The 24,493-nt window shown below is 49.4% G+C and overlaps 1 protein-coding gene across 3 annotated transcripts in view; it reads right to left on the bottom strand.

The window, feature by feature from the left end:
* IMP4 (IMP U3 small nucleolar ribonucleoprotein 4) overlaps positions 1 to 24,493 on the bottom strand; it is a 65,499-nt gene that overhangs the window by 26,515 nt on the left and 14,491 nt on the right. For 2 of the 3 annotated variants that reach the window (XM_078776180.1, XM_068112943.2), the window contains exons 2-5: positions 3,469 to 3,577; positions 3,283 to 3,366; positions 3,048 to 3,157; positions 1,785 to 1,917 (exon numbers count right to left, since the gene is read on the bottom strand). In XM_078776180.1, coding sequence (XP_078632306.1) covers positions 1,785 to 1,917; positions 3,048 to 3,157; positions 3,283 to 3,366; positions 3,469 to 3,577 — 436 coding nt within the window. Of the gene's footprint in view, positions 1 to 1,784; positions 1,918 to 3,047; positions 3,158 to 3,282; positions 3,367 to 3,468; positions 3,578 to 3,698; positions 3,830 to 24,493 lie in introns of those variants that run through there. The other variant, XM_078776181.1, reaches the window with a different exon arrangement.

The raw sequence follows: 24,493 nt of genomic DNA, 5'->3' as shown, positions 1-24,493 counted from the left end.
TGTTTTTTAACATTTTTTTTCTTTCATCCAATATGGCTGCCAGACCACGTGAACGATGACATCATAAATTTATATTCTCTAATATAATTGTTACATAGATCACGCTCAATACATTTCAAACTGATCAGACAAAGCGTTGTCCCTGTCGAATTATGACGTCATAATTATGGCACCAATGACGTCATCGTTAACAACACCTATTCCCCATATGGAGTTCTTTATAATGAGCCATGATTCATTTTTTTCCATGCAGCGGTTTTGGAGAAATAGAGGTGCAACATTTTTTGGTTTTTCCAAAATGGTGCCTGTACCACATGACCTATGATGTCATGATTATCATTAAAATATTCTACATGAGGAGGCGCTCCTATGGTGAAAATTTCGTGCCCATCAGACCAACAGATGCTGAGAAAAAAAATTCACAATGATCGGATAAGTGTTGTACTTGTCGAATTATGACCTCATAACGAAGGCACCGATGACATGATCATTAAAATATCTTAATCCCCAAGGGGAGTACTTGACAATGAGCCATGTTTCAATTTTTTCCATGGAGTGGTTTCAGAGATATAGAGGTGTAACTTTCTTCGATTTTTTCCAAGATGGCGTCTGTACCACATGACCTATGATGTTATAATTATCATTAAAAATAATTACAGAGGAGGAGCCGCACATATTCTGAAAATTTCGTGTCTATTCGTGTCCAACATTGCAGAGGAATTTTTGTTTTATTCATACTGATCAGATCAAGTGTTGTACTTGTCGAATTGTGACATCATAATTAAGGCACCGATGACATCAGTTGCAGAGGAATTTTTGTTTTATTCATACTGATCAGATCAAGTGTTGTACTTGTCGAATTGTGACATCATAATTAAGGCACCGATGACATCACCATCAACATATCTTATTCCCCATGGTGAGTACTTGACAATGAGCAGTTTAAATTTTTCCATTGAGCGGTTTTGGAGATATAGAGGTGTAACGTTTTTCCAAGATGGCGTCCGTACCACGTGACCTATGACGTCATAATTATAAATAAAATATATATATACCGGCGAAGGCGCTTCTATGGTAAAATTCCGTGTCAATCGGACCAACGGTTGCCGAGAAAAGGATTTTTTTTAAATGCAGACACGTATGGCACATGGCACACGTACGTAACTGAATGCTTAACCCCGCTTTTCGCTTCGCGAGCGCAGGGTAATGATAACTTGGAGTTTACGAAAAAGACTTTTCACGCTTATGGAGCGGAGCAATAAATGATATTATCCACGTGTAAATACATTCCTCTCTTCCACCACCCCTCCACTGGACACACATTGTTTCAGCGAGACCACACAAAAGTAGACACTCGTAGACCGATGGACAAAAGTTTGCTAAAGTGTGCGAACAATGGACACCGACGAGTGGATATATGTACACATTTGATGTCTATGTATTCAGGAGTGCTGGGACAGATTTAAAGTACAATATCGGCTAGCGGCTAGGGTGCCAGCTTAGGATCCTAGGATCCTGGGTTCGAATCCCGGTCGATCGCTGAATTAACGCCAGGGGGGTTGACTCAGCCTGTCATCCTTTCGAGGTCGGCAAATTGAGTACCAGTTCTGCTTGTCGTAAAAGGCGACAAAAAGGGTTGGCGGCAGGAAGGGCATCCGGCCGTAAAACATTGCTTCAAAAAGGGGACCAACAAAAAACAACAACAACCACTGTGCCCGAAAAAGGCCAACCCCCGCCTTGCGGGGAAAAATGGCCTCTAAAGGTGTTTAAAAAAAAAATCTCACCAGGAACTCCACGGTGTTCATGCAATATAATGAAGTCGGACACGTTGTTAGCACGGCAGGCCTGGACAAGTGCTGGCAGCTCATGTTTTCCTCGGTTCATACGCTGCGAATTTGAAATCACCAGCTTAATTTCCTGTTCGTAAATGCCAGGAAGAGAGGGGTAAAGATGCCAGAGTGAGGCATGTGTGCAGAACATCCTGTGTGGTGAAAAAGGATCGCAATGTGAAAACAGACTACTGCGACATATTCTATGAAAATAGACTACAATGACTACTACAACGGCCACAATTATTCCCACCTTCTTATTGGGTCAGTTAGAGAAAATCTTTGGCTCAAAGTTTTTTAAAATTTCAACCAAAGTAGCTGGCTAGGCCTGATGTTCCACTGAAGAAGGCAGGAATTTGGGATTTGTTAAGGGTGCCAGATATAGCTTGCCTACTGTTTGCAAAAGACACTGATATTTCGTGTCCATCAGCAAAAGCTAGCAAACAGGCCACTTCACGTAACATGTATTTGAGGGAGGGCATACTTTTTGATATAATGCCCCACCAGTAAAACACCAATCTCCCAGTTTATAGACAGCCTGAGAGTTGAACAAAGACTAGACAACTCAAAGGTAAGTGCGCTACCTTTGCACCATCCTGTTGAACTGAGAACAACCATAAAATGGAGCAAAGTCGATGGTGCATCATCATAAATCTCCACGTTCCCCACCAAAGGCAAAGTTGAAATATGGCAAAAAGTTCTACCAGGAACGACCCAATAGAAAATTGACAAAAAAAATTCCCCATTTTTACCCCAATACCCCACCCACTGGGACATGAACCAAAGGTCAAATTCAAAAAAAATCGTTACATGTTTCATGCATCCCCCAATGTTGATTGCATATACCAAGTTTGATTTAAAATGTGACCACAATTGCATTTTTGGTATTCTATCTTAAGACTCCGCGTGCGCCTGAGGGCAGGGGACAAAATGATACTGCTCTTGCACCTTCGTGCCATTTGGTTATTATAACTACCAAGTTTGGTGAATTTCTGCCAAACTGTTTAAGAGAAGATAGCATGACGGACAGATAGACAGACATCCAATTGCAATATCCCCTGTTTTGTTTTTTTCAAAAAGCATGGGGTTAACAATTAGTGTAAAAACCTGGTGAAAGGCATGACAAGAACCCCTCCAAGGTAGGTTAGCATGGAAGAGACAAACAAGCATTAATCATGAGGATCCTTGTTCTGATGCTTGCCTTCTTTCCCTTTATACCTTCGCAAACTGCTTCAGGCGTGAACTGGGATCACGAGATGTAGTTATCATCACACGAGGGTCCTCTACTCCTGCCCAGCGGTACTCATCATCCATGTGGCTGGATACACCTATCACACAAAATGAATACCACTCCTCTTGGGAAAAATGCAGCATTCTACCACCAAAGATAATTATTGCTGAACATTCCATCACTGAGGACACAAGAGTTGTATTGCAATTGTATTCAACTCACCCTCTCCTCCCTCATCATCAAACTCAATGTCTCTTTGTAACTCCAAGGCTTCCTTCTGCAGCTCACTTGGTATGACCAAGTTCTCTGGAGAGATGGAGAAGTAAATGTAATTTATGCAAGTTATTTATCCTTTTTGGTAAGCTGTGCATCAACCATACAATGAACAATGTGAAACACTACACGTACCATCCAGTGCCTTTTTAACAAGTTGCTTTTTATCTTCCACCTTCCTCTTTGCATCCTCCTGAGCTTTGCGATACAAGTACTCCTTACGCAAACGCACCTGTCTGCGAAGCTGCAAAGCATAAACAACATTTCATTTTCGCAAGCGTATGAAGAGCAGACATGCCAAAAAAAACCAACAACAAACATTTACAAACACGCCAATGCATATATATATAAAAAAAAATAACCACCTTTAGAGGCCATTTTTCCCCGCAAGCGGGGGTTGGCCTTTTTCGGGAACCGTGGTTGTTGTTGTTTTTTTGATCCCCTTTTTGAAGCAATGTTTTACGGCAGAATGCCCTTCCTGACTGACATCCCTTTTTGCCGCCTTTAACGACAAGCAGGGAATTACCTTACAAGCAGGACAAGTAATGTACTGTATATATACTAGGGCGTGCCCGTACGTGCGTGCCCGTACGTGCTTGCCCGTACGTGCGTGCAAAAGGAATGGCCAATTATTCAATTATCGCAAACGTATTTTATCTTTTCGCAAGGGAAAACAAAGAAAAGAGAAGAGAACAACAACAACAACAACAACAAAAAAAAAAATTTGACACCACGTGTCAGAAACGACCACAGAATACGGAGCAAGAAAATATAGGCGAATGTGAGACCATAACTTGGGAAGCACAAATTCTCAATATTAAATTATTAACCTATCATCTTTAATAGAACTATAATATTGTTGCGAATATGGAATTTGGCCTCCATATCCGCTTGTAAATATTCCCCTATTTTCTCCGATACTCCCCAACTCTCCCTTACCCCATTCCCTAGTCCCATTGTCTGTAAACAACACCCATTAGAGCCGATCTTCCCCTTCATCCCCCCATTAAATGTCGTGCCCAGGTCCCCCGCACCACACGTAGACAATTATAGGACATCTTGCTAGTTATTCTTAATCTATGTCAGTTAAGGACTTGTTTCCATTAATTATGACTCTTCGTTGCACCAGAATGTGATTATATGGCACCTGTTAGGAAGTTTAGGACCTCCCCATACCTCTCCGCATCTCTTCCCCATGAAGAAGCGCCAACTACAACAACAACAAAAGAGGGGGGCGGCGCGGTGACGGCATGGGGAGTGGGCGTCCTCCTTCCGGCTCGGTTAGCCACCATTGACCACGCGCTCCACGGGGTTACCACGAAGGGGCTCCCTGTCGGCCCCTCGTCAAGGGCGGAGCCGGTAACCCCCGCACCCAATGAGAAGCCATGGGCCGATGCCATCTGGGGCGGCGCTAACGAGCCGAGGGCGTGTCACTCCCCGCCGGATATATACGCGGCCCCGCGCCGGACGTGACGAGAGATGCGCCCCGAGCTTGGAAGGAAAAGACGCCACCCTCCCGAGCGCTGAGCGACCTCCCCAGCTTGAGACCAAAGTCGCGACCCACAAGCGCTGTGATACCTTCACGCATCTCTGGACACCACCGTACGTGATTCTGTCCCTGAGCCAGGTGCACCTGAGCCATCGCGACCTGCCTCCCCTTTTCATCAACCCCCGTGTGAGTCAGCGTTTTGTCCCGTGTGTCTGTCGTCTGTCCGGGGATAATATAAGAGTGTGTCTAAGTGCCTGTCTTCCTGTAATATACCTCTAGCCCCTGTAATCTAACCTTTTTCCGTACGAATATACTTGAGAATCGAAACCCTGGTGTCGTATTGTGTCATTATAACCCAGCCGGGTGTCTTCTCTTTCCTATTGAGCCAGCGTAGCGCGATTAGTCAACATTCGGGCACAATCGGGTAACTTGTACGGATACGGCGGCCATCCCGCTCGGCCCACCATACCATCAAAGTCGTATCAGTAACAATTGGTGTCGGGAGTGAGATTCGAGGCCCGACCAAATTTTGAAGGAAAAAAAAAAAAAACGAATAGAGGAAAAAAAAAAAAATTTGGTCAAAATTTGGAGCGGCCGAAATTTGTTTTGTTTTACGAAACTCGAATTTTGCAAGTCGCGCTATGGCGGATCAAGACGGCTGGGGTCCGGTAAAGGAGAGTGAGGTAGGGTCGATCCAGGACCAAAATGAGGGACAGGAGGAGAGCGAAGCAGTGAGGGCGGCAGGTTCGCAAAATAGCGCCGTCACGCACGAAGAAGCGGGCGCGCAAAATGGCGCCTCGCTGATCACCGCGCCAGCGACCGTGGCAGCGCCCCCGATGGATTTGAACTCGTTTTGGATACAAATGAAGGCCCTTATGGCCCAGAATTGTGAGCAAATGAGGGCTGATAGAAAGCGATTGGGTGAGCGATTGAGTGAGCGATTGGGGGTAATGGGAAACCAAATGGGGGTAATGAGGGACGAAGCGAGGGGTACCGGTGAGAAGTTAGACAATAATTTTAAGGGATTAGACAAGAAATTTGGGAAGTTAGACGACAAATTTGAGGGGTTAGACAATAATTTTAAGGAGTTAGACAAGAAATTTGAGGGGTTAGACAACGGGATAAAAGAAGTGAAAAATGGGTTAATGGGGGTAGAAAATAGAATGGCTGCCCAGGAGAATCAGATAGAGGGAGTGAAAACTGGGTTAGAGGGGTTAGAAAACAGAATGGAAGGCAAATTGAGGGACATGAGGGACCAAGCGGAAAGGGAAGTTAACCAAATGGGGCAGCAGATAGAGGGGGTCAGAATGGGGGTAGAAACCAAACTGGATGCTCACAGGGAGGAAATGGAGCAGATGAGGGTGGCATCTGGGCAGGAGATGCAAGTGATGGGAGAGCAGATCAGAAGAGGAGTGAGTGAGGAGGTCGGAGGAGTGCGCGAGGAGGTGAGGCACTGTAGGGAGCACATGGAGAAGGAGGTGAGAAAGGGGACTGTAAAGTTACAGGGGGGCATAGAGGTCCTGACGCAGGAGGTGGAACAGCTGACGGAGGGACAAAAAGAACTAACGGAGCAGGTTCAAAGGAACACTGCGGTATTAGGAGGGTTAAAAGTGACACAGAAAGAACTAAAAGACGACTTGATAGCGACGAAGAGGGAATGTCAGATGGTACGTGAGGGACTGACAACGAGGCTGGACGAGGTGATAGAGGTCATGGAGACGAAGGACCGGCAGGTGAGGACGCACATGGAAACGGTCAAGGTAGCCTTGGAGGACGAGCTTGAGGAGACGTACCGGGGAATAAAAGAGGTGAAGCACAAATTAGAAGAAGTGGAAGAAGGGATGAGCGAAATTAAGAAGCGACGGAGAGGGGATAAGAAAGAGATAAAAGAGGAGATAAAAGAATTGGTCCAAAGTCTGTGTTTGGATCGTGATGATGTGCTCATTAACCGGATGAGGGATTCGCAGGTGATGGAGGAGAAGCGAAGAGGAAGAGGACCCGGTGTAAGTGGTGACCAATATGGTCGTGCGTATGATGCGCCAGGGGATTTAAGAAGCTTGGGGATTGGTTTGGATCCGGGTGTTCGTGAAAGGCCGTTGGTGAGGTGTGTGACAGGTCTGGTGTGCGAAAATGGAGGTGTGCAAGAAAGTCCGACTCTGGGGTGTGTGAGGAAAGAGTGCGCTGTCAGAAGTAAGGAAGAGTGTCCACCTGTGGTGAGTGTTACAGAGGGTGTAACGCAAGAGTGTGCGCGAGAAAGGTGTGTGACGGACAGGTGCATGAGGAAAGAGTGCGCTGTCAGAAGTAAGGAAGAGTGTCCACCTGTGGTGAGTGTTACCGAGGGTGTAATGGGAGAGTGTGCGCGAGAAAGGTGTGTGACGGACAGGTGCATGAGGAAAGAGTGCGCTGTCAGAAGTAAGGAAGAGTGTCCACCTGTGGTGAGTGTTACAGAGGGTGTAACGGGAGAGTGTGCGCGAGAAAGGTGTGTGACGGACAGATGCACGAGGAAAGAGTGCGCTGTCAAGAGTAAGGGTGAGTGCGCTGTCAAGAATGGAGGTGAGAGTAGTGAGAGTGACAAGGAGAGTGAGCTGGTCGTGACAGGTGAGCGAGGATGTACACCTGGGATGGAAGGATGCACACCTGGAATGGTAGAGCGTGAGTGGGAATGCACGCTGGAGTTGGTGGTGAGGCACGTGGTTGGGTGTGCGAATGAGAGCACACCTGTGATTGTCACAGAGGAGGTGACCGAGGAGGGGGCGCGAAGCGGTGTATTGGTGAGGTGTGCGAGCAACGAATGTGTGCCAAAGTGTTCGGTGGTCAGGTGTGTGACCAAGGCTGTGAGTGGAATGGGTGTGCCTGGGTGTGTAAGGAACGGTACGAGGAGCATGGGCACAGCTGGATGTGTGAGCAAGGAACGGGCTGCGGGGTGTAAGCGTCCAGGTGAAGCATCGACGTTACACGGGTTAGAGGTTAGAGCGACTTTTAGCCGAAGCAGGCCCTCGGTGCGTGCCGGGCCTCGCTTTGAACGGCCGCGTCCAGGCTCCACTAGGCGGAGCTGGCAGCCCGATAGAAAGGGTCGTCATGGCGACCACCTTTTGTTGAGGCATTCCGGCAGGTCGAGATCGGGACATTGGATGGCTCCACGCCGAGGTGATGCGTGGGATCTCGGCCCGGGTAAGCCCCCGTCCCTGCCCCGAATGCGGGACGCACCCAGCCGCTGGCACAGAACAACCAGCATTCATTGCTTGGCTTTACGAAGCCGGGCTTTGGACAGGGATTGGCGCACCGAGAGGTATTAGTGAGTAGACTGGGTGATGAGGTTAGTGTTTTGGACCCAAAATTAGAGAAAAACAAAATTTGATGATTGGCAAGGGATTGGCAGTAGTGATTGGCAGATGATGGGCAGTGATTGGCAAATTTTTAATTTGTTGAAATTTGATGTGCAAAATTAGTAGTGAGAGACCCCCGATGTGGTGGGATGGCAAATCCACCATCCCTCACAAGTGGGGCAAAGGAGCTATAGCTTATGGGGTGTATGGCAGTGAAAACTAGCCCGGGTGGGTTAGGTTATATTGTAGGGATCTAGAAAGATGACATTAGGTAACGTTAAGTTTAGTTAGTGACTGATACCTGTAGTGGGGACGCAGGTAGATTAGTATGGATGATAATGACGTGGGAGCGCAATAGTTTAAAGGGACGACTGGGAAGCGCAAGTTTCAGAGGGGAGTAGTCAGCTGAGATGATGCCGTGTGTGTGAGGATGGAACAGGTGTGATTGCACAGGTGTGCAACTGAACAGGTGTGATTGCACAGGTGTGCAACTGGACAGGTGTGAGGAACAGTGTGTGAGTAATGAGTGTTGTGGATCAGCGCGAATGCGCTTGGGGAGAGAAGGGTGCAGGTGGCACCAGGTGTGAGAGCACAGGTGTGCAAATACAGGTGTGTGGAGAGAGTTGGAGTAAGTGGTACGGAGTGGTGTGCATGGTGCGAAGGTGTGGATGGGGGAAGAGTGGACCCCTTTCACGAGTACCCGGGGCGGGTAGTGTAAGTGTTAGGTAGAGGGTACAGGTAAATTGTGGTTGGATATTGGCATTTGTGGTGCGGTTGCAGAATGGTGTTGTGAATGGGTGCCTTAGTGTTGTGGAAATGGCTGGGCGTGTAGCCTGTTAGTGTGTGTAGTTGGTTGGGCACTCCACCACTGTGAGGATGTCGGCCAGGTGAGGCCGCAGGTGGGCTCTGGGAGCCGGTAGAGTTGTGGATGGGGCCCGAGGATCCGGAGGATGGACCCGGGTAGCCCAGTGCCAGAGAGGGCACGGAGTGGGGAGAGAGCCAGAGGGCCTTCCCCTGGTAGTTAGGTTAGGGTAAGGAGCAGGTAAGCTCGGAGGCAACTGCAGTGGTGGAGGTGTGCAGGTGGGTAGACCCACTGGGAGAGGTACACGTCGCAGCCCAGAAGTGTGCGAGGGCACCGGGAGATGAATCGGGGGAGTGAGACCCCAAATTGAAGAGCACCACAGTTTGGCCAATGGGAATTGGTTTTTAGAACCCATAGTGTAAGCGGGCCAATGGGTTGGCCGGAGAAAGACCCCGGGTAGTGTAAAGTTGTTAAAGTCATTTAGGAAATAGTTAGGATTGATGAACCTGTCGCACCATACGCAGCCACTTACCTGTGGTGATGATGATGACTCCACACCTGTGTTTTCTTTGGTTGTTGCAGGAGATGAATTGCTGTGTGGATTTGTGAGACGCATCACGACGTGGATGAGACATTGGGGTGATTCCATCTCTCCCTCCCTAGGAGGGACTGATGATGAATTGGTAATGGCAAATTTTGATGTGCAGTTGGAGATGGCAAATTTTGATGAGAGTTGAAAATGGCAAATTTGATTGGTTAGGAGGGAGAGAAGACGAATTTGGTTTATGGGAGGAACGGGGAAGACAGTAGGGATGTTTGTTGATTTGTAAAGTAGATGTTTATGAGTAGGGTTGTGTTTTGTGGATGCAGTAAGGGGTAAGGGAGGGGCCATGTAGGTTACCTGGTGGGGGGGGCGTACGATAGGAACGTACCTGTCTCACCTGGTTCCCATGTGCCCCCAGTGTGCATTACCTTATATTGCGTGCACTTTTGCGCCCTTACCACCTTACTCACTTGTCTGCTTCTTTTGTCTCCCACCTCCGAGGATCTGGCTTTGGGGTAGAGAGAGAGGAGAGAGAGGTGCTGGCTGCGCAGTTGTGGGCCTGCACTTTCGCTGTTCGCTGCCTGGATCGGTACACCATATGGACCGCAATGTTTGTGGCCACCCACAATGGACCGCAGTTCGTTTGCGGCCAAGCACCACCCGGGGATGGACCTATGGATCAACGTGGCACCTATGCCATACAGGTGAACCACTAATAGTTAACACCACCAAGTGCACCACAAGAAGAGCAAGAGACACCTGCAGGGTTAGGGGTTGTCGAATTTATTTTTATTCCAATGAACAATGGTGACTGCACCGATTGGTGGTGGGGTGGTGCTGTTGATGCTCGGGAAAGGGTGCTCTGCACGTTATTAAAGGCCGTCGGCCACAGAGCACTCGTGGGTTGGTGTATCGATGTTGGCAAGCGCGCTCTCTCTATGCATAACATCTGCATGTGTTCCTCCAAAAAACAGGTCCTGGATCGTAGTGTAAATAGCAGCGTAGTCTTGTAAATAATGCTCCCTACCGGCTGTATGTTTAGTTTGAGAATTCTTTCCGGATTCGGTTATCCTGTGGGTGTGTTTCTGTGAGGAGAAGGGTGCAACGTCGCAGGGGGACATATTTACTCATTTGTGAATATCAGTAAAACTGTCGCACTCAGGGTAGAGTTAATAGTAGAGGGAACTACATTGCGTGCCACACTAAAGTAGGTAAAAATTTATCGGGTCGGGACGCCCCGAGGGTAGAGAAGGGTGCAATGTTGCGAATATGGAATTTGGCCTCCATATCCGCTTGTAAATATTCCCCTATTTTCTCCGATACTCCCCAACTCTCCCTTACCCCATTCCCTAGTCCCATTGTCTGTAAACAACACCCATTAGAGCCGATCTTCCCCTTCATCCCCCCATTAAATGTCGTGCCCAGGTCCCCCGCACCACACGTAGACAATTATAGGACATCTTGCTAGTTATTCTTAATCTATGTCAGTTAAGGACTTGTTTCCATTAATTATGACTCTTCGTTGCACCAGAATGTGATTATATGGCACCTGTTAGGAAGTTTAGGACCTCCCCATACCTCTCCGCATCTCTTCCCCATGAAGAAGCGCCAACTACAACAACAACAAAAGAGGGGGGCGGCGCGGTGACGGCATGGGGAGTGGGCGTCCTCCTTCCGGCTCGGTTAGCCACCATTGACCACGCGCTCCACGGGGTTACCACGAAGGGGCTCCCTGTCGGCCCCTCGTCAAGGGCGGAGCCGGTAACCCCCGCACCCAATGAGAAGCCATGGGCCGATGCCATCTGGGGCGGCGCTAACGAGCCGAGGGCGTGTCACTCCCCGCCGGATATATACGCGGCCCCGCGCCGGACGTGACGAGAGATGCGCCCCGAGCTTGGAAGGAAAAGACGCCACCCTCCCGAGCGCTGAGCGACCTCCCCAGCTTGAGACCAAAGTCGCGACCCACAAGCGCTGTGATACCTTCACGCATCTCTGGACACCACCGTACGTGATTCTGTCCCTGAGCCAGGTGCACCTGAGCCATCGCGACCTGCCTCCCCTTTTCATCAACCCCCGTGTGAGTCAGCGTTTTGTCCCGTGTGTCTGTCGTCTGTCCGGGGATAATATAAGAGTGTGTCTAAGTGCCTGTCTTCCTGTAATATACCTCTAGCCCCTGTAATCTAACCTTTTTCCGTACGAATATACTTGAGAATCGAAACCCTGGTGTCGTATTGTGTCATTATAACCCAGCCGGGTGTCTTCTCTTTCCTATTGAGCCAGCGTAGCGCGATTAGTCAACATTCGGGCACAATCGGGTAACTTGTACGGATACGGCGGCCATCCCGCTCGGCCCACCATACCATCAAAGTCGTATCAGTAACAATATAATAGACCAATTAAACTAACGGTTGTTTTTATTTTCTTGTTTTTGGCAAAGTTAACATCCAGAGAGGCTGTGTATAGGCCAATCCCCCCCTCTATTTACATGAAATGGTTTGGTCCATTCGCAAAGCCAAAGCGAACGGCTTGCGAGTACGGTGACCATACCTTGGGAACCACTTGTCCGATTAATTTCAAACCTTGAAAAGGCACATCCTCGGGTCCCCAGCAATATACCTGGCAAGTTTCAAGTATATCGGACCGGTAGATGTCGAGAAACAGCGGACGCATACAGACAGACAGACAGACAGACAGACAGACAGACAGACAGACAGACACACACACACACACACACACACACACACACACACACACACACACACACACACACACACACACACACACACACACACACACACACACACACACACACACACACACAGATTGCTGGAATTATATAGAGACTAGGGCATGCCCGTACTATATATATATCTAAAATTATATCCCCCCCCTCTATTTACATGAAATGGTTTGGTCCAAAGCGAACGGCTTGCGAGTACGGTGACAATCCCCCCCCTCTATTTACATGAAATGGTTTGGTCCAAAGCGAACGGCTTGCGGAGTTTGGTAAAGAAATCGCCATAGCGTGCACAAACGCGCAGGAAAGCGAAAGAATCGCAAAGTAGTTTTAAAACATAGTTTAACGCCAACATAGTTTGCCAACGTGAAATAAATGAATACGCTCTCAAATGTGCCGTCCGAGGCAGAGTCTGTTCGCCACGTTCGGCACACGTGATAGCTCGCTGCTCTCTGATTGGTTGAATCGTTTTTTGGACATAGCTCGCTAACTACTTGTCCGATTAATATGAAACCTTGAAAAGGCACATCCTCGGGTCCCCAGCAATATACCTGGCAAGTTTAAAGTATATCGGACCCGTGGTTGTCGAGAAACAGCGGTCACAGACATACATACATACATACATACATACATACATACACACAGAGATTACTGGAATTATAGATAGATAATATATATATATATATATATATATATATATATATATATATATATATATATATATTGTTACAGATACGACTTTGATGGTATGGTGGGCCGAGCGGGATGGCCGCCGTATCCGTACAAGTTACCCCGATTGCACCCGGGGTTGACTGATCGCGCTATGCTGGCTCAATAAGAAAAAGAAGACACCCGGCTGGATTACAATCACACAATACGACACCAGGGATACGGTTCTCAAAGGTTGTTATTACAATTGCGGAAGGTTTAGATTACAGGGACAAGAGGGAAACATAGGAAGGTGGGCACTTAAACACACTTATATTATCCCCGGACAGACGACAGGTAAACGCGGGACAAGGCTCACTCACACGGGGTTTGATGGCCAGGAAAGCGGGTAGCGATCGCTCCAGGTGCACCTGTGCTCAGGGCAGGATCACGTACGGTGGTGTCCAGAGATGCGTGAAGGTATCACAGCGCTTGTGGGTCGCGACTTTGGTCTCAAGCTGGGGAGGTCGCTCAGCGCTCGGGAGGGTGGCGTCTTTTCCTTCCAAGCTCGGGGCGCATCTGACGTCACGTCCGGCGCGGGGCCGCGTATATCCGGCGGAGTCACGCCCTCGCTCGTTAGCTCCGCCCCATATGGCATCGGCCCATGGCTTCTCATTGGGTGCGGGGGTTACCGGCTCCGCCCTTGACGAGGGGCCGACAGGGAGCCCCCTTCTGGGTAACCCCGTCGAGCACATGTTCAATGGCGGCCAACCGAGCCGGAGTGAGGACGCAAAGCCGCTGTTGTTGTGGTTGTTGTTGGAGCTTGAGATGATGGGAAGAGATGCGGGGAGGTATGGGAAGGTCCTAAACTCCTACTGGTGCCATATCATCACATTCTGGTGCAACGAAGAGTCATAATTAATGGAAACAAGTCCTTAACTGACATAGATTAAGAATAACTAGCAAGATGTCCTATAATTGTCTACGTGTGGTGCGGGGGACCTGGGCACGACATTTAATGGGGGAATGAAGGGGAAGATCGGCTCTAATGGGTGTTGTTTACAGACAATGGGACTAGGGAATGGGGTAAGGGGAGAGTTGGGGAGTATCGGAGAAGATAGGGGAATATTTACAAGCGGATATGGAGGTCAAATTCCATATTCGCAACATTGCACCCTTCTCTACCCTCGGGGCGTCCCGACCCGATAAATTTTTACCTACTTTAGTGTGGCACGCAATGTAGTTCCCTCTACTATTAACTCTACCCTGAGTGCGACAGTTTTATAGATATTCACAAATGAGTAAATATGTCCCCCTGCGACGTTGCACCCTTCTCCTCTCAGAAACACACCCACAGGATAACCGAATCCGGAAAGAATCCTCAAACTAAACATACAGCCGGTAGGGAGCATTATTTACAAGACTACGCTGATATTTACACTACGATCCAGGACCTGTCTTTGGAGGAACACATGCAGATGTTATGCATAGAGAGAGCGCGCTTGCCAACATCGATACACCAACCCACGAGTGCTCTGTGGCCGACGGCCTTTAATAACGTGCAGAGCACCCTTTCCGAGCATCAACAGCACCACCCCACCACCAATCGGTGCAGTCACCATTGTTCAATGAAATAAAAATAAATTCGACAACCCCTAACCCTGCAGGTGTCTCTTGCTCTTCTTGTGGTGCACTTGGTGTTAATTATTAGTGGTTCACCTGTATGGCATAGGTGCCCCGTTGACCCATAGGTCCATCCCCGGGTGGTGCTTGGCCGCAAAAGAACTACGGTCCATTGTGGGTGGCCACCAACATTGCGGTCCATATGGTGTATCGATCCAGGCAACAAGCAGCGAAAGTGCAGGCCCACAACTGCGTAGCCAGCACCTCTCTCTCCTCTCTCTCTACCCCAAAGCCAGATCCTCGGAGGTGGGAGACAAAAGAAGAAACAAGTGAGTAAGGTGGTAAGGGCGCAAAAGTGCACGCAATATAAGGTAATGCACACTGGGGGCACATGGGAACCAGGTGAGACAGGTACGTTCCTATCGTACGCCCCCCCCCCACCAGGTAACCTACATGGCCCCTCCCTTACCCCTTACTGTATCCACACAACACAACACTACCCATAAACATCTACTTTACAAATCAACAAACATCCCTACTGTCTTCCCCGTTCCTCCCATATACCAAATTCGTCTTCTCTCCCTCCTAACCAATCAAATTTGCCATTTTCAACTCTCATCAAAATTTGCCATCTCCAACTGCACATCAAAATTTGCCATTACTAATTCATCATCAGTCCCTCCTAGGGAGGGAGAGATGGAATCACCCCAATGTCTCATCCACGTCGTGATGCGTCTCACAATCCACACAGCAATTTCATTTTCTGCAACAAAACAAAGAAAACACAGGTGTGGAGTCATCATCATCACCACAGGTAAGTGGCTGCGTATGGTGCGACAGGTTCATCAATCCTAACTATTTCCTAAGTGACTTTAACAACTTTACACTACCCGGGGTCTTTCTCCGGCCAAACCATTGGCCCTCTTACACTATGGGTTCTAAAAACCAATTCCCATTGGCCAAACTGTGGTGCTCTTCAATTTGGGGTCTCACTCCCCCGATTCATCTCCCGGTGCCCTCGCACAATTTCTGGGCTGCGGCGTGTACCTCTCCCAGTGGGTCTACCCACCTGCACACCTCCACCACTGCAGTTGCCTCCGAGCTTACCTGCTCCTTGCCCTAACCTAACTACCTGGGGAAGGCCCTCTGGCACTCTCCCCACTCGGTGCCCTCTCTGGCACTGGGCTACCCGGGTCCATCCTCCGGATCCTCGGGCCCCATCCACAACTCTACCGGCTCCCAGAGCCCACCTGCGGCCTCACCTGGCCGACATCCTCACAGTGGTGGAGTGCCCAACCAACTACACACACTAACAGGCTACACGCCCAGCCATTTCCACAACACTAATGCACCCATTCACAACACCATTCTGCAACCGCACCACAAATGCCAATATTCAACCACAATTTACCTGCACCCTCTACCTAACACTTACACTACCCGCCCCGGGTACTCGTGAAAGGGGGTCCACTCTTCCCCCATCCACACCTTCGCACCATGCACACCACTCCGTACCACTTACTCCAACTCTCTCCACACACCTGTACTTGCACACCTGTGCTCTCACACCTGGTGCCACCTGCACCCTTCTCTCCCCAAGCGCATTCGCGCTGATCCACACACTCACTACTCATACACTGCTCCACACACCTGTCCAGTTGCACACCTGTGCAATCACACCTGTTCAATTCTCACACACAGGCGGCATCATCTCATCTAACTACTCCCTTCTGAAACTTGCGCTTCCCAGTCGTCCCTTTAAACTATTGCGCTCCCTCGTCATTATCATCCATACTAATCTACCTGCGTCCCCACTACAGGTATCAGTCACTAACTAACCTTAACGTTACCTAAGGTCATCTTCGCTAGATCCCTACACACAATATCCTAACCCACCCGGGCTAGTTTTCACTGCCATACACCCCATAAACTATAGCTCCTTTGCCCCCACATGGGAAGGATGGTGGATTTGCCATCCCACCACATCGGGGGTCTCTCCCTACCAATTTCGCACATCAAATTTCAACAAATCAAAAATTTGGCCAATCACTGCCCATCATCTGCCAATCACTACTGCCAATCCCTTGCCAATCATCAAATTTTGTTTTTCTCTAATTTTGGGTCCAAAACACTAACCTCATCACCCAGTCTACTCACTACTGCCTCTCGGTGCGCCAATTCCTGTCCAAAGCCCGGCTTCGTAAAGCCAAGCAATGGATGCTGGTTGTTTTGTGCCAGCGGCTGGCTGCATCCTGCCTTCGGTGCAGGGAAGGAGGTTTACCCGGCCCGAGATCCCACGCATCACCTCGGCGTGGAGCCATCCAATGTCCCGATCTCGACCTGCCGGCACGTCTCAACAAAACGTGGTCGCCATAACGACCCTTCCTATCGAGCTGCCCGCTCCGCCTAGTGGAGCCCGGACGCGGCCGTTCCACGCGAGGCCCAGCGTGGATCGCGCACGGCGGTTCTTTCGAAACCGCCGTGGTTCGGATCCCCGCTGGTTCTCGCGGCACGCGAAGCCCGGCACGCACCGAGGGCCCGATCCGGCTAAAAGTCGTTCTAAACTCTACCCCGTCTAACGTCGATGCTTCACCTGGACGCTTACACCCCGCAGCCCGTTCCTTGCTCACACATCCAGCCGTGCCCATGCTCCTCGTACCTTTCCTTACACACCCAGGTACCCTCCTTCCACTCACAGCCTTGGTCACACACCTGACCACCGAACACTTTGGCACACATTCGTTGGTCGCACACCTCACCAACACACCGCTTCGCACCCCCTCCTCGGTCACCTCCTCTGTGCCAATCACAGGCGTGCCCTCATTCGCACACCCAACCACGTGCCTCACCACCAACTCCAGCGTGCATTCCCACTCACGCTCTACCATTCCAGGTGTGCATCCTTCCATCCCAGGTGTACATCCTCGCTCACCTGTCACAACCAACTCACGCTCCTTGTCACTCTCACTACTCTCACTATTCTCACTACTCTCACCTCCACTCGTGACAACGCACTCACCCTTACTCTTGACAGCACACTCTTTCTCCATGCACCTGTCCGTCACACACCTTTCTCGCGCACACTCTCCCGTTACACCCTCTGTAACACTCACCACAGGTGGACACTCTTCCTTACTTCTGACAGCGCACTCTTTCCTCATGCACCCCAGAGTCGGACTTTCTCGCACACCTCCTCTTTCGCACACCAGACCTGTCGCACACTTCACCGACGGCCTCTCACGAACACCCGGGTCCATCTCGACCCCCAAGCTTCTTAAATCCCCTGGCGCATCATACGCACGACCATATTGGTCACCACTTACACCGGGTCCTCTTCCTCTTCGCTTCTCCTCCATCACCTGCGAATCCCTCATCCGGTTAATGAGCACATCACGATCCAAACACAGACTTTGGACCAATTCTTTTATCTCCTCTTTTATCTCTTTCTTATCCCCTCTCCGTCGCTTCTTAATTTCGCTCATCCCTTCTTCCACTTCTTCTAATTTGTGCTTCACCTCTTTTATTCCCCAGTACGTCTCCTCAAGCTCGTCCTCCAAGGCTACCTTGACCGCTTCCATGTGCGTCCTCACCTGCCGGTCCTTCGTCTCCATTACCTCTATCACCTCGTCCAACCTCGTTGTCAGTCCCTCACGTACTATCTGACATTCCCTCTTTGTCGCTATTAAGTCGTTTTTTATGTCGTTTTGTGTCGCTTTTAAACCTCCTAATACTGCAGTGTTCCTTTGAACCTGCTCCGTTAGTCCTTTTTGTCCCTCCGTCAGCTGTTCCACCTCCTGCGTCAGGTCCTCTATGCCCCCTTGTAACTTTACAGTCCCCTTTCTCACCTCCTTTTCCATGTGCTCCTCACAGTGCCTCACCTCCTCGCGCACTCCTCCGACCTCCTCACTCACTCCTCTTCTGATCTCCTCTCCCATCACTTGCATCTCCTGCCCAGATGCCACCCTCATCTGCTCCATTTCCTCCCTGTGAGCATCCAGTTTGGTTTCTACCCCCATTCTGACCCCCTCTATCTGCTGCTCCATTTGTTTAACTTCCCTTTCCGCTTGGTCCCTCATGTCCCTCAATTTGCCTTCCATACTGTTTTCTAACCCCTCTAACCCTTTTTGCATCCCTTCCATTTGATTCTCTTGAGCGGCCATTCTGTTTTCTACCCCCGTTAACCCATTCTTTACTTCTTTTATCCCGTTGTCTAACTCCTCAAAATTATTGTCTAACTTCTCAATTTTCTTGTCTAACTCCTCAAAATTATTGTCTAACTTCTCAATTTTCTTGTCTAACTCCTCAAAATTATTGTCTAACTTCTCAATTTTCTTGTCTAACTCCTCAAAATTATTGTCTAACTTCTCACTGGTACCCCTCGCTTCGTCCCTCATTACCCCCATTTGGTTTCCCAACCGCTCACTATCAGCCCTCGTTTCCTCCCTCATTTTCTCGCTATTCTGGGCCATAAGGGCCTTCATTTGTATGAAAAAAAGGCCCCAATCCATCGGGGGCGCTGCCACGGTCGCTGGCGCGGTGATCAGCGAGGCGCCATTTTGCGCGCCCGCTTCTTCGTGCGTGACGGCGCTATTTTGCGAACCTGCCGCCCTCACTGCTTCGCTCTCCTCCTGTCCCTCATTTTGGTCCTGGATCGACCCTACCTCACTCTCCCCTACCGGACCCCAGCCGTCTTGATCCGCCATAGCGCGACTTGCAAAATTCGAGTTTCGTAAAACAAAACAAATTTCGGCCGCTCCAAATTTTGACCAAATTTTTTTTTTTTTCCTCTATTCGTTTTTTTTTTTTCTTCAAAATTTGGTCGGGCCTCGAATCTCACTCCCGACACCAATTGTTACAGATACGACTTTGATGGTATGGTGGGCCGAGCGGGATGGCCGCCGTATCCGTACAAGTTACCCGATTGTGCCCGAATGTTGACTAATCGCGCTACGCTGGCTCAATAGGAAAGAGAAGACACCCGGCTGGGTTATAATGACACAATACGACACCAGGGTTTCGATTCTCAAGTATATTCGTACGGAAAAAGGTTAGATTACAGGGGCTAGAGGTATATTACAGGAAGACAGGCACTTAGACACACTCTTATATTATCCCCGGACAGACGACAGACACACGGGACAAAATGCTGACTCACACGGGGGTTGATGAAAAGGGGAGGCAGGTCGCGATGGCTCAGGTGCACCTGGCTCAGGGACAGAATCACGTACGGTGGTGTCCAGAGATGCGTGAAGGTATCACAGCGCTTGTGGGTCGCGACTTTGGTCTCAAGCTGGGGAGGTCGCTCAGCGCTCGGGAGGGTGGCGTCTTTTCCTTCCAAGCTCGGGGCGCATCTGACGTCACGTCCGGCGCGGGGCCGCGTATATCCGGCGGGGAGTCACGCCCTCGCTCGTTAGCTCCGCCCCATATGGCATCGGCCCATGGCTTCTCATTGGGTGCGGGGGTTACCGGCTCCGCCCTTGACGAGGGGCCGACAGGGAGCCCCCTTCTGGGTAACCCCGTCGAGCACATGTTCAATGGCGGCCAACCGAGCCGGAGTGAGGACGCAAAGCCGCTGTTGTTGTGGTTGTTGTTGGAGCTTGAGATGATGGGAAGAGATGCGGGGAGGTATGGGAAGGTCCTAAACTCCTACTGGTGCCATATCATCACATTCTGGTGCAACGAAGAGTCATAATTAATGGAAACAAGTCCTTAACTGACATAGATTAAGAATAACTAGCAAGATGTCCTATAATTGTCTACGTGTGGTGCGGGGGACCTGGGCACGACATTTAATGGGGGAATGAAGGGGAAGATCGGCTCTAATGGGTGTTGTTTACAGACAATGGGACTAGGGAATGGGGTAAGGGGAGAGTTGGGGAGTATCGGAGAAGATAGGGGAATATTTACAAGCGGATATGGAGGTCAAATTCCATATTCGCAACAATATATATATGATTTCCTTAAATTTTCAAATAGACAATTCCAACAAATGATTTCTGAACAGCCCCAATTGCTATTGTCAAGACAAAAGCTATGGGAGTGCAGGGAAGAACACTTCAACTCAATCAACCAATGGTGAGTCAAAAAAGCAGAAATCCACTAAATGACAGAAATCTGGCATGTCTGTAAGAGTGGACAGAATCAAACAAAGGAGAGTGGCCAATGCACTTATTCTTTACTAGCAAAAGCCGGGTAACGCAGAGTCGACTCATGCTGGGGAATATGCAGAGAGGAGGGAAGGGGATAGGAGGGGTGGAGGGAAGGAAAAGGGTGGAGGGAGGGAGAAAGAGCGGATGGAAGTAGGGGAGGAGAGCGAGAGGGGATGGAGGAGAGGGGCGATGTGAGGGGAAGGGGGACTGGAAGAGCAGGGGGAGGACAGGGAGAGAGAGGGGGGTGAAGCGAGGGAGGTAAGGGGGAGGAAAGGATGAGGGGGGAGAGGGTACGAGTGCCACCCCCAGAGCACAGGTTGTCTGGGGTTGAGTAAAGAACCTCTCGTCTTTCTGACTTATTTAGATTTAGAGTTGAAGGAGTTATATTAATAAAATACGTTTTTTATTTTCCTCATTTTATTGATTGCCCACATAGATATAACCACAGAACTCACAGCCCTCCTTAAGCTGTTCGTTCACTCGGAACACCTCACGGCCCTCCTTACACCGTTCACTCACACAGAATATCTCACGGCCCTCCTTACACCATTCACTCACACAGAATATCTCACGGCCCTCCTTACACCATTCACTCACACAGAATATCTCACGGCCCTCCTTACACCGTTCACTCACACAGAATATCTCACAGCCCTCATTACACCGTTTACTCACGCAGAATATCTCACGGCCCTCCTTACAGCATTCACTCACACAGAATATCTCACGGCCCTCCTTACACCGTTCACTCACACAGAATATCTCACGGCCCTCATTACACCGTTCTCTCACGCAGAATATCTCACAGCCCTCCTTACAGCATTCACTCACACAGAATGTCTCACAGCTCTTCTTACACCGTTCACTCACATAGAACTCATGGCCCTCCTTGGAGTGTACACTCACACAAAAACATCTCACTGCCTTTTTCGTACTGTTCACTCACTCGGAACAACTCACAGCCTTCTTTATACTGTTACCATACACACGGAACACACACACACCACACTGTGTACTGTCCGTACACACGAACTCCACTCCACAGTTTTCTTCGATTGCTACCTCATATCATGCTAGCAAATTCCCGCTATAATCCACCATCGACACTGTGACACTGACACACACACACACACACACACACACACACACACACACACACACACACACACACACACACACACACACACACACACACACACACACGTTTATTATTACAGAAGAGAACTGTTGAGAGGATAAAATGGAGCAATTCCAAAGAAAAGTCGGAAGAAAACTGACTGGCCAAAACATGTCAACAACTCGAATTGTACTTGACAGAGAGCAGACCTCCGCCAGGCTGAATAGTTGATGGTTTGCATATCACGGATAAGCCAGGTCTGGATTTTTTTTTTTTTTTTTTTTTGTATACAAGATCGAGGCTCGTGAAAGAGCTAACATTAATCACACAAAAAGACAAACCGACACACAAAACACAAAAAACAAGGGGAGCGGCAGACAAGATGGGGAGAGAGGGGGAAGGACACAAAAGAGAGGGGGAAGAGGGGGAAGGACACAAACACAACATTTGAGAGCAGGGACATCGGGAGGACTTGGGGGGAGGTGGGAGAGGAATAAAACACATGAACACTGCAAGGACTCTGGGGTGAATTACCGGGGGTAGAAAAGATCAAGGTTTTCGATGGGGGAAGATAAGAGATGGTGGTGAACAGCTGTTTTAAAGACCTGGAGGGAGGAGTGGGATTGAAGGGAGTGGGGGAGTTTGTTCCAGAGGCGGGAGAAAAGGGGAATGAAAGAGTGAAGGTGAGCAGAGAGCCTAGACTTTGGCAGTTTAACCATAAGAGGGTTGCAGGCAGATCTTGTGCGACCTGAAGGAATATTGGGGGGACAGAGCACAGAGAGAGCAGGGGGAGCAAGGCCGGAGAGGAGTCGGTAGAAGACAGAAAGACCACCAACCTGCCTGCGGTGAGTGAGTGAAAGGCCCTCGGTGTTGACTACATCGCAGGAGATTCCAATGATTCTGAAAGCTTTGGCCTCAACAGCGTGAAGCCGAGCAAGGTGTGAGGCAGGAGCACCAGCCCAGAGGGGGGAACAGTATTCCATTGAGCTGCGGATGAAAGCCTTGTATGTGGTGAGGAGCTCAGGTGTGCCAAGGAAGGACTTCGCACGACGGAGGATGCCCAGTCGGCGACTGGCTTTGGAGGCCAGCTTGGAAATGTGGTTTTCCCAAGAAAGATCATGGCAGATAGTGAGACCCAAAAGCTTGAGCGACAGAACTTCTTGGAGAGGATTGTTGAGAAAGTACATGGGAGGGTTGTCCAGTCGGTCCTTTCGGAGAGACATTGTAAGAGTGTGAGATTTGTCAGGATTGAAAGACATGTTCCACTTGTTTGACCAGTCTGTGATTTTGTCCAGGTCTGCAGAGAGTGAGGAGGCTGCAGACTGCCGATCTGAGGGATGAGGAATGGAGCGACAGAGAGTAGAGTCGTCAGCAAAGAGATAGAGAGGATTTTCAAGAGAGTCAGAGAGATCATTGATGAAGACCAGAAAAAGCACAGGGCGCAGAACACTACCTTGGGGAACTCCAGCCTGAACAGGAAGAGGAGATGAGAGAAACCCATTCAGGGCCACACGTTGACTACGACCAGAGAGGAAGTCCGCCAGCCATGCATGGAGATTTCCATGGATACCAAAGGAGGAGAGTTTTGTGAGCAGAGCAGGGTGCCAGACCATATCGAAGGCACGTGAAATGTCAAGGGAGACAGCTCTAATTTCCTGTTTGGCGTTGAGGACCTCCATCCATTGTTGAGAAAGCAGAAGCAGCATGTCCAGAGTAGAGTGACCAGGTCTGAAACCAAATTGATGATCAGAGATCAAGCCATTGGAGAAGAGGAAAGATTTAATATCTGAAGCAATGATGGATTCCATGACTTTGCTGATAATTGGGAGAAGGCTGATTGGTCTGTAGTTGCTGGGATCTGTTTTTGCACCTTTTTTGTGCAAACCGGTGATGTTGGCTGATTTCCAAGCAGATGGCAGATGACCTTGAGCAAAAGAGAGGGTGAAGAGAACAGAAAGAGGGAGTGAAAGAGCAGAAGAACATGATTTTAGGACCCGTGGGCTGATGCCGTCAGGACCAGTTGCAGAATCAGAGTCGAGGGTTGACAGAAACTTTTCCACCTTGTCAGGAGGAAAGGACACAGAGTCCAGGAGCAGCTGGGTACGACTGGGTACGGTGGGTACAGAGAGGGATGGGTTTGGGACACAAGATTTAGAGGCAAACACAGAGTTGAGGCATTCAGCTTTTTCATGTGCGGAGTCAGCCGTTAAGCCGTTTGAGGTGAGGGAGGGGATGGAGGGGGAACAAACACCAGAAACAGATTTGACCAGACGCCACCAGGATTTGGAAGAGGGAGACAGTTAAGAGAGTTCGGTCTTGAGAATGGTGAGATATTGTTTCCTGGCTCTCCTGAGGGTGGACACACACTTGTTTCGGGCTTTGTGAAAGGAAATGAGATTTCCTTCCGTTGGATTTGCTTTCCAGGAGACGAAAGCAAGTTGTTTCAGGGCAACAGCCTCACCACAAGATTCCGTGTACCATGGAGGGGAGGAAGGGTATGACAACTGAAGACGAGATGGTATAAATCTGTGCATGAGAGAGAGCAATTTACTTTGAAAGAATTCCCAGGATGAGTTGATGTCAGAGGCGGTAGAGATGTGAGACCAGTCCAGATGATTGATGGCTGCTTGAAGACCGTGCCAGTTGGCCTGAGTGAAATGCCAGACTCGTCGACGCTGAGGAGGCTCTCTGAGAATGGTCAGAGAGATGTCCACTTTGACAAGCA

This window comes from Myxine glutinosa, chromosome 4, assembly GCF_964187855.1.
Source record: "Myxine glutinosa chromosome 4, kmMyxGlut1.1, whole genome shotgun sequence".
NCBI classification, from domain to species: Eukaryota; Metazoa; Chordata; class Myxini; order Myxiniformes; family Myxinidae; genus Myxine; species Myxine glutinosa.
The sequence above is the reverse complement of the archived record's forward strand: the minus strand, read 5'-3'. Positions and strand labels throughout refer to the sequence as shown.